Source organism: Athene noctua, chromosome 7 (genome assembly GCF_965140245.1).
Source record: "Athene noctua chromosome 7, bAthNoc1.hap1.1, whole genome shotgun sequence".
Classification (NCBI taxonomy): domain Eukaryota; kingdom Metazoa; phylum Chordata; class Aves; order Strigiformes; family Strigidae; genus Athene; species Athene noctua.
In genome coordinates, this window is record NC_134043.1 from 18,716,809 (window position 1) to 18,734,167 (window position 17,359).

At 42.3% G+C, this 17,359-nt stretch overlaps 1 protein-coding gene across 1 annotated transcript in view; it reads left to right on the plus strand.

Annotated features, from left to right (window-relative positions):
• The window catches only part of LOC141962395 (unconventional myosin-X-like), a 96,036-nt gene that overhangs the window by 59,156 nt on the left and 19,521 nt on the right, over positions 1-17,359 (plus strand). Inside the window, exons 23-30 of the mRNA XM_074910510.1 lie at positions 4,072-4,377; positions 8,475-8,514; positions 10,009-10,800; positions 12,943-13,066; positions 13,558-13,801; positions 14,630-14,725; positions 16,386-16,479; positions 17,103-17,158. Coding sequence (XP_074766611.1) covers positions 4,072-4,377; positions 8,475-8,514; positions 10,009-10,800; positions 12,943-13,066; positions 13,558-13,801; positions 14,630-14,725; positions 16,386-16,479; positions 17,103-17,158 — 1,752 coding nt within the window. The remainder of the gene's footprint in view (positions 1-4,071; positions 4,378-8,474; positions 8,515-10,008; positions 10,801-12,942; positions 13,067-13,557; positions 13,802-14,629; positions 14,726-16,385; positions 16,480-17,102; positions 17,159-17,359) is intronic.

Genomic DNA, 17,359 nt, shown 5'->3' on the forward strand with positions numbered 1-17,359 from the left:
CTGGAAGGACCTCTGTACCCATGGCTTGCCTCCGGTGACACCTTTTCCTTGCCTTCAGGGCTCTCTTGCCTGGGCCCCACCTACGGTTTGGGTCCCCTCCTTTTTCTTATGCCTGTCAACTCTGTTTTCTGCTCCCCCTGCAAATTGCTTCTTCCTCACTTGTAGCTCTGGCTTTGCTCACCCTCTTTCCTCGCCCTGCCTGTTTGCCTCGTGATCTCCCTCTCCTTTTAATTAACTCTTCAGAATTGGTTTTTGGCCAGCTTTGCACCAGTAATCTCCTCTTGCCGCTCCCTTTTGCACCTGACCAGAGGAGGGTTGGGAGAACCAACTGCAGACAAACTGCCCCTCCTTTGCCCCTCGAAGTCAGTGTAACAGCTGACTCCTTAATGGCTGTGGCATGCACGCTTAATCCCAGTAAGATGCTCTTTCCTGGCTGGTCTCTGCTCCAGACACCTGTCAGTCAGGGGTGTGAGGAGGTGAAATCCCTGGCCAACAGAGCTGTTCCAGCAGGCACTCTTCTTACAGCTCCAGTTACACCAGGTAGCTCATTTTGTGTTGGGAGATGTGTGCAAGGGTTGTACCCTGCCTTGCCAGCGTGGAGTGTCAGCAAAACACGTATGTGGTCTCGGGGGCTTTTATTCTTTTTTTTATTTCCCTCTAGGAAAACAAATGAGCTAGCTCTATTGTTTGTACATGAGATTGCAAGTTCTTTGTGTCAGGGCCTCTGCTCTATTTTACTTTGTGTCTAGCATTTGGAAAGAAGGGTAGGGATTAGCACAGGAAAATTGATTTTCTGGGAAATATCACTGCAGGCAAACTGGATTACTGCTTTTCTGAGTGCCTGGAAAGGTAGCTGCTGCCCTGCAGGGCTGTGATGGAGACAATGTTGCAGTGGTGTTCTTTTTGGCTAGAAACGTTGTGATCTTCCAGTCTCCACAGATCTGAATTGCTGGTCCCACATGTTGCTCTTCTGAGTCTCATCTTTAAGAACAAGCTGTGCTTCTGCAGCCAGAAATCCTCACAAGCAGCTGGAGGTGGCTGCATTTTGCAGGAGAGGAGAGCAAGGAGTGAGAAAAGGTAGGGAGGGAGACTGGAAAACTTTTCTGTGAAGAGTTTCCAGTTGCACTGCACCTGTATTGGAGAAGGTCCAGCAAGAGGGAGTTCATCTGGGCAAGTGCTGCTGGTCTGTGCAGAGTTGGGCAGAGGTCAGGAGTACCAGTGTGCACTGCTTTAAGCTTGATACCATTTCTGTTAGTTTTGCAAGGACAAGCGTATTTAAATTCATCTGGTGTCATGCAAAGTAGGTTGGCGAAGAAGGGTACATACACCACAGGAAGGATTTTCCTGTTTTTTCCCCCTTTGTGAACTTGTTCTGTTGAGCCTGGAGAACCAGTCCTAAGGGTGAGAATGTTTTCTTTGCTCTCATTCCCTGCAGCCTAGTATCTGACTGATTGCTAAAACATGAGTCAAGAAAATCAAGCCCATTCAGATGACCCCATTTTTGTAGCTAATCTGTGGTACTCTGAGCTGCAGGTAACAGCTTCACCAGCTAGAATACACATAACTGTTCCTAGGCTTGCATGATCCATGTACAAATTTGGCCGTGTCCCTGGATTCTGCAAGACCTTATTGCTCAGGGGAAGAAGACAGTAGGAAATAACTCCATGGCCCTGTGTTTTCTAGTCCTTGGAGGTGTAACTGCCAACTACAGCTCATCGATGGAATAATTAACTGAATTCCAAATGCAGCATTGGATCTTTGCAGCCTCCCTGCCTTCTCTTGTGGTATATAGTGAGGATGTCTCCCAATTCCTTGGCATGGGCTGCAGGTTGAATTTCTTTGGCTGGTGTAAGAGGGTAAGTGGAAGGCTGAACAAGGGGAATGAAATTCATGGCCTGTGTGCAGCAATTCCAGCTGAAGGGCGTCTTCAAGCTTAGCTGTGGTCATGAGGAATGAGGGGGCACTTCAGCCTGGCAGATTAGCAGGCAGAGCTGGCCTGTAGCTGGGCAGGGCTTGGCACATGTTGCACAGAGAGTTTCTGGCAGATACATTTTGTAAAAGTCAGAGTGCCCTTTTTGATGCACTTATATCTGCCTTGGCAGAGAGTGTGTGTGCAGCTGTTCACACCCCGTGTGCAGGGCACAGGGAGGACAGTGGGATCAGGGGTGAGGGGACTGCAGCCTAGGAGCAATTAATCTAAAAGCTCCCACTTCTTATCACCTCTTTCCTTTCCTCCTCTTTTCTCCGTGCTTCCTCCCTTTGACTTAATACTTACGGAAAAGAGCATGACCTCTACACACTACTGCTATTAGCATCCCTCCCTTGATTTTCTTGACTAGACTGACGTATCAGATGTGCAGGGAGGTGGCAAGCTGTCAGCATGTGTCCCTGTTGCCATTTGAAGGGGACTTGATTGCCAGGAAGGGGATTTTGAGGTGTGTCTTTTCCTCAGGGGGTTGCAGAAGGTCTGTGGGAAGGATATGTGAGAATACTGTGCTATTTCCAGCATGCTTTCTAGGAGTATAAGACCTCACAGGGTTACTGTAGCCTTCTGGCCCAAGATCCTGTGTAACAGCCACATAGAATTTCCCTCTGCAAGTTCTGGTTTGGAGTGAAGAAAGTTTTGATTTGAATAGTACCAATGATCATTTCCCTACAGCAAGGTATTAAGGTGCCTAAATACATTCAGTAACTTAAAAAAATGTCCACTTATTTCCAGCCTGAATAGACTTCAGCTTCAGGTCAATTAAATCTTGTTATGTCCCCTGTTGGATAAATAGAAATGTCGCTCAGAAATGTGGGTACTTTGAGTGGGATCAAGCCTTTCCTTAGCTTTGTCTTTCTTAAGGTCATAGAACAAGTGCTCTCTTTCTATAAGCCAGAATTTCTGTTTCCAGTCCTGCTTCCCCAGAAACCACTTGAGGGTCCGACACTGTTGCTGAAATGGAGGTCCTAACACTGAACATGGGATAAAAGTAGCAGTGCAGTCCCCTTCTGTGCAGTATTTCTCCTTGCAGGTATAAGAGTCCCAGTAGTATATTTTTCTATAGCATGGTGATGTGAGTTTGCCTTCACCTAATGATCCCTGTGGCCCCAAATCCTTTTTTGACTTGCTGCTTCCTAACATAGTCCCACATAGGTGTGTTTGGCCTTTGATTCTTCAATACAAGACCTTATGTTTGGCTCTTTTGGATTGTTTAATGTTTGCTTCAATCTAGTTTACAAACTGATCCAGATTACTGTGTAATAATAACTCTTTTGTTACTTGCCCAGGTTGTGTATCCTGTACAAACTTCTACCAGTGACTTTTTTTTTCAGGTCCTTGATAAAAATAGTCTGTAATGCAGAGGCAAGAACTGACTTTTCTAGAATGTCACAAGACTACAGAAATACTGAATGACGATTCTCTTCTTTTGGGGCCCTACCATATTTTTTGGTTTCAAAGGCTGCAAAGTTGATTTTGATATAATTGTTTAAGCAAAATGTTGTGCAGTATACATGTATGTTTATGGGAGCCTGTTACAATGTTACATTCAGCAATCAATATTGTGGTATCTCTGTGTTTTCCCCCAAACAATATGAGATTAATGTGACCAGATCTTTCTTTGTCCTGTTTTTGCTTTTCCTGGAGTAATCTGCTTTGGGGCACTTAAAAGATGGGGCAATGTGGGACTTTGTTCTCATATAATAAGGCCATTTGTAAGTTTTTATTATAATAAAAATCCACAGAGTGGATTACGCTAATTGCACAGTGAATGTGTGTATGTGCAGGGAGAGTTTGGGCCAGGGGACCTTCTCTTTCCCTATGCCAAATATCTGTTTTTTATCCTCTGAGCGTCTTCATGAAAGTAGGTGCTGACAGAAACAGACCAGTGGTAGATATAGGAGTGCGAACAGTGAGGAGAATATGATTTACGGGTAGTGGCAGTAGAGGAACAGAAATATTGCTGAGCAATATTTTTCCAAATTAGTTTTTCTGTGGATGTAGTAAGGTTGGTCAATATACCAGGGCATGAGAAATGCAAAGCATTATTACTTCATGGTGCATTAAGTGTCTGGTTCTGTTTTTAGGAAGAAGTATCAAAAGGTGCTAGCCAGTGTTGTTATAATCCAAAAGAACTACCGAGCATACTTCTGGAAGAAGAGCCTGCTGCGACTGAAGGCCTCTGCAGTCACCCTGCAGAAGCACTGGCGTGGCTGCCTGGCTCGCAGCCTCTACCAGCACCTGCTGCAGCAGGAACTCAGGCGGAAGCAGGAAGCGGAGGAGAGAAGGAAGCAAGAAGAGGAAGAACAGATCAGAAGAGAGGAAGAGGAAAGACAATGGCAAGAAGAGGAGGAGCGTAGGAGGAAACAGGAAGAGGAAGAGGTGAAGGAAAGGTACAAGATGGTATCTTGCACTCATAGTTCCCTGGCACTGAAGCTGCTGAGGTGTAAAAGTGGGTCTGGGGCATTGGTGTGATGGAAACACAGCAGTTGTGTGAGGCAGTGTCCCAGTGCCAGGAAGCAGAGTTGGGGTGGGCTGTGGGCAGCTTAGTATAGAAAAACAGCGTGGAAAAGGAGTGTCCTGCTTCCTTTAGGAAAGCTAATGCCTGGCATATTTTTACCTCTATTTAGTGTTTTTCTGCTTTGGAATGTACATGAAAGGAGGCAGTTTTCAGTAGTTTGGCAGAAATGCATAGTTTTCTCATTGCCTTTGCAGTGGTAAAGGAAGTTTTTTGCAGTCTTCCAAAATCTGGAGGGACTAGCAGTGTGAGAAGGTGACAGTATCATGGGTCTTTGTGTGTTCAGTAAGCTGGGTTGAGAGCAAGATGGGCAGCACACCTGTGCTGTTCCTGCAGTTCTTACACTCATGTGAATACATGTGCTCTGCCTGTTCTGCTGCTGTGTATCTCTCATCAGGGATATGGATGTGTTAAGAGATCAGGAGGGGAAAGGAAAAGCTAGTGTGACAAAAAGAGGCGATCTTGAGCAGTGACAGAACCCCTATTGAGAATCCTGCACCTCATGTATCATTTACTGTTCACTCCATGGTTACTTACATCCTATTTAAACTGTGTGTCTCTCTTGATAATCTTTTATTTTAAGAAGCACAAAACTTCAACTGTGAGATTATTATATAAAATTGAACAAATAATCCTGTGACATTTTAAGTTTTTGATAAATAGTTGGTTATGTTTCTTATAGGCTTTTGTTTCATACTTGTCTGGAAGTTGGGTCTTGGCAGACTAAGATGTGTGACAAGCATCACAAAATTCTAAGGTTAGAAGCATGTCACAAGGAAAAGAAATGGCCTGCAGTTTCACTGGAGACAGTAGGGTGATGTATCTGCTGGGACAAGACATGGAGTCAGTGACACCAGTGATGAACAGTTTGGTCAAGGAATTTGTTGAACAACACTCAAGGCTCCGTTTTTTTCAATGTGTCAATTTTCAATAACAGCTTCATCAGCAACACGAAGCTGTGCAAGTTCAGAATGTCACTAACAGCAGATATCAAGTGCTACAGACACTCTGTCAGGTCTAAAGTCCTCATTGTACCAAGTAGAGCTTGTTGCTACCTAGCTTTAGATAAAAGGACCTATTCAGCTTATTCGTTATAGTGTGTTTCTGCCCCTGCCCTTTAGTTCCCAGCCCATGAAAGATATGTTGAACCCAGCATCATTGTAAAGAAGTGTCAGTGTTTCTGGGTATCAAGTGAACTGCTCATTTTGCTTTCATTTTCTATTGATGTCAAATAGGTTCATTCAGAGTGAGTAGCCAAAAAGGCACTAGCAGACCAACTTGGCTAATTTCTGAACTTCCATTTGACCTCAGAAATGAGGTGGAAGTCCACAGAAATTGCAAATCAGCTAATTTACTGAGAACAAGTGAAAAAACCCAACCCACATGCAGAGACAAAATTAGAAGGACCAAGATACAACCTGAGCTATAACAAACTAAAAGTTGACATGCAGATATTGTGCATAAGCTGTTAGTAAAAGGGAGAGATGGAGCAATCTGGTCTGGTTCAACAGGAAGAAAAAATTACCATGTTGAGAAGGCTGAGGTATTTGATCCTGGTTTTATTTGTCTTCCCCAAAAGGCTTAACTGTTGGACACTAAATGCAGTTAGCACAGATGTGCAGGAATTCAGAACCTACCGGAGAAATAAAAGGTTAGAGAATGCTCAGATAAATCAGATTACAAAGAAGTAATTCGGACTCAGGAAAACTAATATTTGGGTACTTCCAAGAACTGGCTGAAACAGTTTAAATCAGTAGCTATTCTCTTTCTCCTCCGTTGTGGATAGCAATGGAGTTTCTATAAAACTGGAAAACTTCAGACATAATGACCCCTTTTTAAAATGGGAAAAGGAGGAATGAGGGAATTGTGGACCAGTCAGCCTAGCCTCAGTTTGAGGAAGATACTGGAACAAATAATCAAACAGTTGTAAATGCTTGATAAAGGAGTTAAGAAACAACCTGGATTTCTGAAAAACAAAGAGCATTAAATGACCTGTTTCTTTCTGTGTTAGCTTATGACATGCCTAATATGGATAGGGAAAAGTCATAGAGGGTAGGTAACTTTGGGTAGGCAGAGGGTAAGTAAGGGCTTTGACATGTCCTAAGACACTATAGGGAATGTAGTTTGGAAAGAAGTACATGAAGCAAGTGTAGGATTTGTGTTTTTAACTGCATTGTATTACTTCACTTTAATGAGTAAACAGTAGTAGTTTTTTGTTAAATAGGAGGGAACTCTTGAATGGGGTTGTTCCATGGTCTGTACTGGATATGGTAGTAGTGCACAGTGAGTTGGATAAGGAAATATGAATATCCTTACTAAATTTGCAGCTAAAACCATCTGGTGAGGGGCTGTAAGTATATAGCTAGACAGGATTACGATTTAAATAATTCTGGCAAATTAAAGAAATAGTCTGAAAAACATAGGATAACTTTCAATACAGACATATGCAGATCTACAGTTAGGAATAATCAAATGCACAGAAAAGAGGAAGGATGCCTGCTTCGACAGCAGGAAGAAGGTCTGGAGGCTAAGTTGAGTATTAGTCACCAGTGTCATGCTGTGTGAGAGGAGAAAGCAAATGCTATCTATAAACAGGATTGTTTCTGTAAGATGTGGAGGTGGATTCTTCTGTTCCGCTTGGCACTGGTAAGGCTTCAGTTGGAGTACTGTCCCTAGTTTTGGGTATCGCATTTCAGGAAGAGTGTGGATCAGTTGGAGATGGATGGAAAATATCAGAAGTCTAAAAAATGTGAGGAACAGTTACAGGAATTAGTGCGTAGATTGTGGGTGGTATTTGTGATTTGTTTTAAAATGGCCCTACTTCTTGAACAGAGCTTCTTCTCTTTAAGGCAGTTGTTTAACTCATGACTACTGTTAGAGAGCTTTCAGTAGACTTGGAACCATCTGGATCTCACTTATATCAGCTTTCATTTATAAACATTTCCCTGATTTTTTTTTTTTTTTTTTTTTGACAGAGAGAGTGCGCAAGAGTGAGCTTTAAGGACTTTGTGACTTGCAGCTGCAATTTAGAATTTGGCTGGGAAAAGCTGCAAGGCCTGGGAAATAAATGTTGCCCTTCTGTTCTGCTTGAATTAGAGATTTGAAAGCTACCACTGCCAGTCTGAATTGAGCTGCACAGTGCTTGCTACAGGCAGGCTCTTCCATCCAGCCACATCCTATTGCTGCTCCCTATGTGGGACCCTGACATTTGGCTGTCTACTAGTTGAGTTGCTTGTAGCGTGCTTGATATGGAGAAACTGGCCACAGTGACAGCTTTCCCTTGGAGTACAGCCTTTTTGATCTGGGTGGAGATGCAGCACCATGGAATAATTTTTTTCCTCTATTCATGTTTACTAACAAACTGACTCTTACAGCCCTTACTAGTAAACTAGGTTTTGCATGCCACCGAGAAGTTATGCAATCTGTAGCACCCAGGTCTTCAGAATAGAAAGCTTTCAGCTTAGTCATTTAACAAAGTACAAAAATTTCATAACTTTTTTGGGGCTTTAATACAGTAAAAGCAAAGCAAAACATAAATTTAATGCTTGTATTGCAATAATTCTGGTTTTTTTAAAACACAGTTGCCTGATATCTGTAAATTATGTATGTACAATCTCATTTAGCATCCATGGATGTATAGTACTTCAGAAGATTCTGTTTACATTTATCATGGGTCTAAACTGATCTCTTTCTGTCACTGTTTCCAATGTCCTTCCTTGTGTGTTCCAACTAATCCAATTTCCTGATTGATCTGAAAGTTAAGTGCAGGGGAAAATCTGTTGTATCCACAAAGGTCATGCCAACCACAGAGAATTAGATTTTTACTAAATTACAAAAGCTTTTAAATCAGTCTTACAACAGGTACCTTATTTTAACCTTATCCATGGAGGGATGATGTGTCCATGTAATTCTGAAACCCTCATGTAGGAGAAATGGATCTATCTCTGACTATCATGTCTTGTTTTTTAACAGAGAAAAGGAGCAACTGAACACGCTATTCCAGGTGGCTCAGGTAAGTTTAAGTTACTTTTTTCATGTTTTCTCTTGAGTATCTGTGAAGGGTCCTTCATTGCCTGTGCTTTGCCTGGAGTTAATATTGTTATTGTGGCAACATTGTTTTAAAAATGGGCTTTGTTCACTCAAAATCTGCAGGTGTTTGGCTTTGGCAGAGGTGCATGGAGTTAACAAGGTAGGGTTTTTTCCAAGGCACATGTACCAGCTTGCATAGTTCCTATTTGAAAATTTCTGTCTTGAACATGCAGGATCCTTTTTTATCTCGGCTGCTTGAGCTTATTACATGACCTTGTGATACGTTACACTGTGACAGTGTTTTGCTGGACTGTTGCCTGTAACAGCCAAAATAAAAGTGCACAGGCTGCTGTCGTGGCTAAAATAACCCCCTTGTAACTGATCTAATTATTGGTACTTGATATATCAAAGAACAGACCACCTACCCTGAGGTGTGTGAAAACAGCTGTGTATCTTTTTATTTCTTTTCCCAGAACACTTGTTCCTCAGTTTCAGGCCATCTCCGTTCGGGAGAGGTGACACATTAGAATATAGAAATGCATTTGTCCACAAGAATCAAGTAGAGGAGAGAACAAGCAACAGGGTAACTGTAAAGGAAACAAAGTTTGTGGCTTAAATGAGCCAGTTCATTGGCTGCATTGTCATACTCCTATCAGGAAGTACATGAAATCCTTTTGGAATTTATTTTTTGCTTTTTCTTGTGTGTATATGTTTTCAACATTCTCAGTGGAGGGGAGAGCGGCTTTATCTTCCAGCTAAACATCAGTGAAAGTTACCAGTATCTTCTGTCTCCTAATTATTGTGTACTTGCTAGAAATTTCCTGTTACTTCAGTGTGGAGAATAGAGGAAGACAGAGTCTTCAGCAGTCAGCCGTCATCCATCCAGTGATGCTAAAGAATGCCAAGAAATTCTGGGTGGAGTTTTGGTGGGGTGAGGTTGGAGTGGATACAGTCCTGCTTCATTGCAAATATCCTTTCCAGACCTAGATTCTGATGGTCAGACTCTCAACTCAGGAAGCAATGAAATCCTCAAATCCTTTAATGAATTTCTGGGAAATCTTCAGCTCTAAAGCAGGCTATGCATATATGTATTTGTATATAGTTGCTTTCTCCTATATGTGTGTATGTGTGTGAGGTAGTTCAGAAAGAGAGGACGGACTTTCAGAATGCTTTTATCCGATTTGTTGTGTACAAAAAGCTGTAGCATGAGCAGCAGAGAGACTCTTCTAAAAATTCACTGATCCCAGTGAGCTTCTCTGAATGACACAGAAAGGAGGTAGGCTGCTGGAAAAAAAGAGGTACCTGAAGATTCAGTAGTTCTACCCTTAGCTTTTGGATGGTTGCAAGATGCTTAGAGTCATCTTTCTGCAGACAGGAAGTACAAGGCAAGCACAGGAGGTAGGAAGAATGAGAGATCCAGGCAAGGAACACCTATAGTGTGAGGAAACTGCTTTAACACTATTATAATTTCTTTAAGGTGGAAGCAGTAAAGACTGAGGAGGTAGATATTCCCCTGCAAGAAGAAGAGAGACGTCAGATGGAGGAGATCTTAAGACTGGAGAAGGAGATTGAGAAGTTGCAGCAACAGAAGGAGGATCACATGTCTATCATCTGTGAAAACACCAGAAATGAAATCAATCGGCAACGAGAAGAAGAGATCCAGAGGCTGGAAAAGGAGGCATCTAGAGTTGCCCAGGAGTTCTTGGAGCTGCTAGATTTTGGCAATCTGGATGAAAGTGTGCAGAATTTAGAGCGCTCACTTTCTAGTGAGGGGACACTCAACATTGACTGCAGCCTGGTGGCACCACTGGCTGAAGAAGAGGTGGATGAGGGTTTCCATGCTGATGATGAAGGACGGCCAACTTCCAGTCTGGTGGTCTTGAATCAGCATGGCACAAGAAACAATGATAACTACTTGGAGGAAGTTGCGGACACAAGCCTTTCACTTCTCCAAAGGGAAGTGGGAGAGGTTGTCCCTGCTCCAGGACTACCAGTGGAAAGAACCACTAGCCCCAGGGAGCAGAGTGCCCTGCCTGACCCAGCAGAAAGCATTTACAGCACTGTCTCTGATAAACAGAAGAGTAACAGTGGAGAGGTGGGAGAGCCGATTTACACTTCCCCCCAAGATGTGGAGTCTGACTATGACCATGAGGAGTTTGATGGCTGTGGAGATGCAGGTAGCGCCTCAGCCGAGCCTCTGAATGGTGAGGAAGGTCTGAGGCACTCCCATGGTACCAGTCTGGACTCCAACCGTGGCAGCCTGGACTCAGTAAGAATCCCACCCTTCACCTTTCCAGTCATTAGTGTGATGTTTGGTCATATTTGTAACATCCTTGTCTTCTTACTGTATGCCTGCTTGCTCTGGGTATTGTTATAATATATAGTAACATTTCATGTTACAAATCTTACATGAAATACTAATATATATATGATATGTAATACATAAAATTACTAGTATATAGTAACATTACATCCATAGTCATCTTGAAAAAAAAGGAAGATCAGAGATAGGCGGAAGGCCAGAAAGCTTGTCCAGTGTCTACTGGTACACAAGCTGGCTCATATATATCTATTTTAGATTGTTTTCATCACCACATACTAACATAACACCCTTTAGGAAGACTGAAAGCAAAAAACTAGCGTCTTGTTGCAACTATGCTCTGCCTTAGAGAGCTTTCACAGAAGTAGCCTGAGCTTCCAGTGGACAATCACAAAACAGAATGGGAAAGGCTGGGGTTTGATTTATTTCCATCACTAAAAATTCTCTTTTCTAGTCCTATTACTGTTCACAGTCAAGGGTTTATTTTCAGCTGCTATGTATGAATTAAGCTATTTTAAGGCTAGAAAAAACTACTGTGCTCATCCAGGCTGTGTCCCGGTGCACGCTACCAAGACCACTGAACCTTTTCATTCCTACTGCAGGGACAATGACAGGGTAGTAAAGCTGGGCTATTAGTCTCACACTTGAAGCATCTCAGTCACGCTAGGCTCTGGACTTCCTTAGTGCCCTCATGCTGGTTGCTTGATAATGCGACAATAAATTCCCTCACAGAACAGGATGTCAGATAAGCCCACATAAGATTATGAGGAGTTCAGGTGTGAAGCCAATGACAGCCATAAAAATACTTCAGATAAATGATGTCCCTGAGAATACGGACTTGAACTACAACATATTTTTTAGAAAATGTGTTGAGTTTTTTTTTAAGGAATTCAACTTGCTACTTTGCTGTTCTTTACAAATGGGAGATTGTGACCCTTCTTAAAAAGTTGCATGACTTTTCCTGTTTGCATTTCCCTAATGTCAGCCATCAGAATTTTTTATGATGTGATCTGCTTCAGTAAAGTTATCTTCTCTGTGGGCAGGTACTCACAGATCACTGTCAGGTAATCTTCAAGTCATGAATCAGTCTGTCACAGCTTAGGCCAGTTTTTACCATTCTTCTTTAAATGTAAATAGAAGTGGAGGGTTTTATTTGGCTCCTCAGTGACTAAAACTCATGAAAAATCCAGTTGATACTATGTCATGGCATGAGCCACAGGAAAAGATGATTACATCTGGGTCAAGATCCCATCAGTAGCTGCTGATCCACGAGTACCTGCTTTTTGAAATTTAATGGCAAGAGAGGAAGAATAAATGAGTGGACCAAGAATGAAATAAAAGAGTAGTTCAAAGGGATCACAGGGAGAGGACAGAAGAAGAAAATTAAAAGAACATACATTTGAGGAAGGAAAAGGTCTGAGGAGCTGCCTTCATTAGTATTAAATTAATAAAGCTGATCAAAGGAATTTGTGTTTAAGGTAAAGGAAATGATAGGGTAATTTGAGATTTTGTGTGTGAAGTACTTTCTTATGGCTGAGGGCCATTATCTAGTTGGAGAATGGGGATGAGTAAATACAGTACTATTATTTCAGTAATTAGGTCTTTGTTTTTAGAGTTTGTTTATCCTGGAACATGTTTTTTTTCCTAATCAACCCAAAGGCATTTCCTTGCTGGGGTTAGATCAGTGTTCCATCTTGTCCAGCATCTTGGCCTGTCTGCCAGAAAAATCAGAAAACTTACCCAAAATGAAAGATATTCTCTTAATCCCATTAAATTAGATTTTGGACTCTGGGCTCTGCCTTGAAACAGGGAGGTTTGTTGCTGCAGGTAGCTGGAGTTTTCTAGCCATGTCCACTGCCAAATGTCATTCTCCTTTCTAGTATGAAAATTCCATGCTCTGAAGACTCTTGCTTTAGGCATTAATGGATAAGCTGTCAAGCCTTTAGTTTCACTGTATTGCTTTTTTTGTAGAGGGAGTATGTGTAGTTTTGCGCCTTCGGATCATGTGACTTCTCTAGCCTTGTTAATTTGCTCCAGTCCTCCTGTGGCCATTAGAACCCAAATAGCCTGTATTTCTTCTTTTCCTTTTAGTTTCTGGACAGTGAAGAGGAAGTGGATGTTTACATTGATACAGATGAAGAGTTTTGTAATGGACGAGTCACTATCTTCAATGGCTCGGGACCACCCTATTTTCACAGCTATCTCTACATGAAAGGTAAGCAGCTTCAGCCAAAATCATGGAATCCAGGAAACCCTCTTTCTTCTTCTGTTTCTCCAGAATCATCGTCTTCATCGACTCTTAGTTCTCTGTTTACTCTCTTTTTTTTTTTCTTCTTCTTTTATTTAAAACAAGCAAGTAAAACCAAGAACTGGGAGGTAGATGTCAGGGAATTAGGCTGGATATCTTTGCCTCCACGACCTAATTGTGCCCAGTTGGTATGGGTTTAAATCACTCATTCAATTGAGCTACAAAACTGAAGACAGTATGAAAATATTTGAGTAGTGCATATATTTCTGTATTTTGTGTTTGTTTCACTGGCTTGTTCTGGTTTTTCTCTGTCCAAATTTAAACATACCTTGTTTCTTGTCTTGAGCTTCTTTGTTTCATGTAGGAACTGAAGTGGCAACTGAATGCCCATGAAGCAGGATCAGAATGGAAACGTGGCTCTTGCATGCCTGATGAAATCTTTCTCCCTTGCTTTGCAGGAGGTCTCATGAACCCATGGAGGCGGCGCTGGTGTGTTCTGAAGAACGAGGCCTTCATGTGGTTCCGCACTAAGCAAGAGGCACTGAAGTCAGGCTGGCTCTATAAAAAAGGTGGAGGCATGTCAACGCTTTCACGCCGCAACTGGAAACGCCGTTGGTTTGTGCTTCGAGAATCCAAGCTGATGTACTTTGAGAATGATAGTGAGGAAAAGCTGAAGGGGACAATTGATATCAGAAGAGCAAAGTGAGTGAAGAAATAAATCCTTTTGATGTCTAGTCTTCACTCTCTCAATCAATAATGAAGTGTCCAGTGCTGGCAGTTCATTGGCCTATGTATCCCCCATAGGGCTAGGAGAATCAGAAACATAAGTGAAGGAAAAGACAATTAGAGCTTCTAGTTTTACTCTGGAGGACGTCTGGTAAGAACTTGATAGTTCTTTTTCCAGTCTTGCATTTCATCATCTGGCAGAAGCTCTTTCCAAGCCATGGACGGAGCCAGACCGGGAGGGGCTAATTAAGTACATACCCCATGCATTCTCCCCTGCCCTGACTCCATCTGTTTCCTGGCTTCTCCAGGCATTTCACAGAGGTGGTGTGAAGCTCACAGCAGGATTTGAATTTGGCGGCATATACTATGCCTGTTCCTGAGTCCTGAACACTCTTCTTGCTGCCATAGCCAATTCCTCAGCTCCTGCTGTAAGAAAGGAGAGACTAGTCACCTGTTAGCATTATGTGGACCTGCAAAGTGCCAAAAAGAGTGGCACACCCCACTTTGTAAACAGCCCTCCCTGTTATCTCTTTTTCCATATAGTCTGCTGGTGTCTTGCAAGAAAATCCATTTAATGCCTTAAACTTTGCTTTTCTAGTAGATAACTGTACTCATCTTTGTAAGGGGACCCTAAAAGTCTTAAAGTATATTAGAGGAATTTTGTATTTCTGTCAGAGTTAGAAGCCATCTGAACCAGTGATTTCTCTTCTGTATGGTGATGGTACGATGTGAAAAAAATTGGCCGGGTGGAATTTATGCCTGTGAGTTTTTCAGTTTTGGCTCTTGTGATTTGCTGTGTTCCAGGGAGATTGTGGACATTCATGAAAAGGAGAATGCCTTGGACATTGTGACAGAAGACAGAGTTTATCACATTGTTGCAGAGTCACCAGAAGATGCCAGGTATAAGAAGGAGTTTTGTTAGGTTTGTTCAGTCAGTGCAGGTCTGACCCAGGTACTCATGGGAGAGTCTGGGGAACATAATCACTTCACTTCTGCTGGAGAAAAGAGGGGATTCATTCCAGAGTGTTGTTTTGTGCTTACTGGGAGGTACCTCACCTACTCTGGGGACTCCATGTTGCAGCTACTGAGATGGTGCTTCAGCCTATCAGTCAGTCACAGGACTGCCACCTTCTTATGTGGCTGTGAGCACGCCGAATTCAAGGGTTACTTCAGGAGACATACAAAACCTTAATATAAACTGGAACATCTAATAGCTGATTTATTTATTAAATGGAATCTTGAATCAAACAAAAAGTCTATTCATGTTGTCTGTAAATGATTGCAAGAGCAGCTGGGTTTTATCCAGGAGACAGAGAAAAGGCTGCAGCTTATCAGAGTCTGTAGTGTCATCTGATAAAATCTTCCCAGTGCAAAGCAAACAAATGACTCATGTCCTTCCTTCTTGGCGTCCTGGCCAGGCAGTGGGAATCAGTTGTTTAAGGGCAGGTTGGACAACCTGTGCTGGCTATGTAAAGCCAGGTTAAGAGGTTACTGTCCCTAGCTGCTCGTGTCTTCCATATTTTCCGACTCTTACCAAGGCTTCAGTTCTCTCAGCCCAGCCAGTGTAACTGTTTCCCTGATCTACTTTAATCTGATTCTGTGGAATTATTTAGGGGCTGTTACTATTTCAGTTGGGTGTAGGGAGAGGAAAGGGGAAAGTGTTTGGACACAAGTTAACAGAAATAGACTAAAGAACAGCCACCTGACCAGGAAACAGACAAATTCAAGGGACAGTAGCTGAAGAAACAGTAACTTCTTAGCCCAGAACTTCCACTGCTGGAATAGGCATGCCCTAAAATAACATTGCAGAATTGTTAGGACAAGGGTAAAGCAAATGTGGCCTCTGTCAATGCCATTTCAGTCTCTGTTCTGAGGGAGAAGAAAGCACCAGCACTTGCAGTAGCAAAGGGCAGATTAGCAGATGTCGTAGAGGATCCAGTTTGAGAATCCTCCACGAAGTCTAGATGTTTGCTGATATCACTGGAAGCTACAGATAAGAATCTGCTTGTTCTGCCACAGAGATTAGCCTCCGGATATGTCTGTAATGAGAAGCCCTTTCACAGACAAATCACTTAATTCCAAATTAACTTGTGAAAAACTCCATGATTAATTGACAGACATACGACTTTCAAGTTTATGAGCAGATCAGAGAGAGACTAGTTTAAGAAGGCTCCCAGGTATCTCTGGGACTGTAGTCCAAGAAGATTTCCAGCTGACCATTTCTTTACAACTGCTGTATGTTCTTTTCAGTCTGTTGACATGCTCCCTGGTAAGGCCACGGCCTGCTTACAGTTCCTTGAATAGCAAGTAGAAAACTGGATTTTGTGGGAGCAGCTGTCAGTGGGTTGGAGAACGTGCACAGAATTTTCATGGATAAATAACGAGGAAGGAAGACAGTAGAATTTGGTATGATAAGCCCAAGAGATATTTTGTAGCATAGTCTTCAGGAAATTGTGAATGAAGAAGTTTTCCCACTGGCAGCTTTCCAGGTTCCTTGATCATGTTCTAGAGATAGTTTTCACTGCCCAAATCTTAACTTCGAGTCTCCTCTCATTGCCAGCGGTTGGTTTAATGTCCTGAGCCGAGTACACAGCGCTACAGCACAGCAGCTGAGGGAAATGCAAGATGAACAAGCCAATCCAAAGAATGCTGTGGTGAGTTACTGTGCAACCAGTCTGTGGGCTTGCTTAGAGCCCTCTGGGTTTAACTATTTTGTGCATGTTTTTCGAGCACATGCAGTGTTGTAGTTCATGAGCAGTATACAGAAGTTGGACAATTATTATAAAGAAACAGCAAAGCTCATAGAAAGGAGGTTAAGCAGTGGGGAACAGGGTGGTTGTGGTAGGTGACTCAGCTTGATCACCAGTAGCAGTCTTTGGTTTGAGGGGGACTGCCTCATGAAGATAAAATGTCTTTGAATGGGATTCTGGGACTAGTCTGGGTCACAGTTATTCCAGACAGAAGATACACAGTTGGGAAAAACAATGTATTTATGTGTTTTGTAAGTACTGAGATACTAGCAAAGATTATTTCAGACCTTCATAATGCTCTCTGGAAATATGTAGCTCTTTTTCCTCCAGTCCTGTGGAGCCCTTGCACATCTCTCATGCTGTTTAGGGAGCAAAGATGACTCACTCGTGCCTTTCTCATATGTTCATTTCTGCTCAAGCTATTGGAATTCAGAAGAATGTTTTCAGTTTCAATCCTGTTCATAAAGGAGAATGTCTAATTTAAGGTGCAAGTAATTCCTGTTATCTGTGTCTTTCTCACTGTACAGGGAACCCTGGATGTTGGGCTTATTGACTCTGTCTGTGCCTCAGACAATCCTGATAGGTAGGTACAGCAACCTGACCATCTCTTAGATCAGAAACTCTCTAATGTATTTTTGTGGATAGGTCCAGGTTTTCTCTGGGGTTTGCATTTGTTTAAACTCACAAGATACATCTCTAAAGAAATAAACATAACTGAAGTCTTTAGCTTGTTTCAAGCTATGTCGCTTCACAGACATGAAGTTCACACATGTATTTTCTTTGA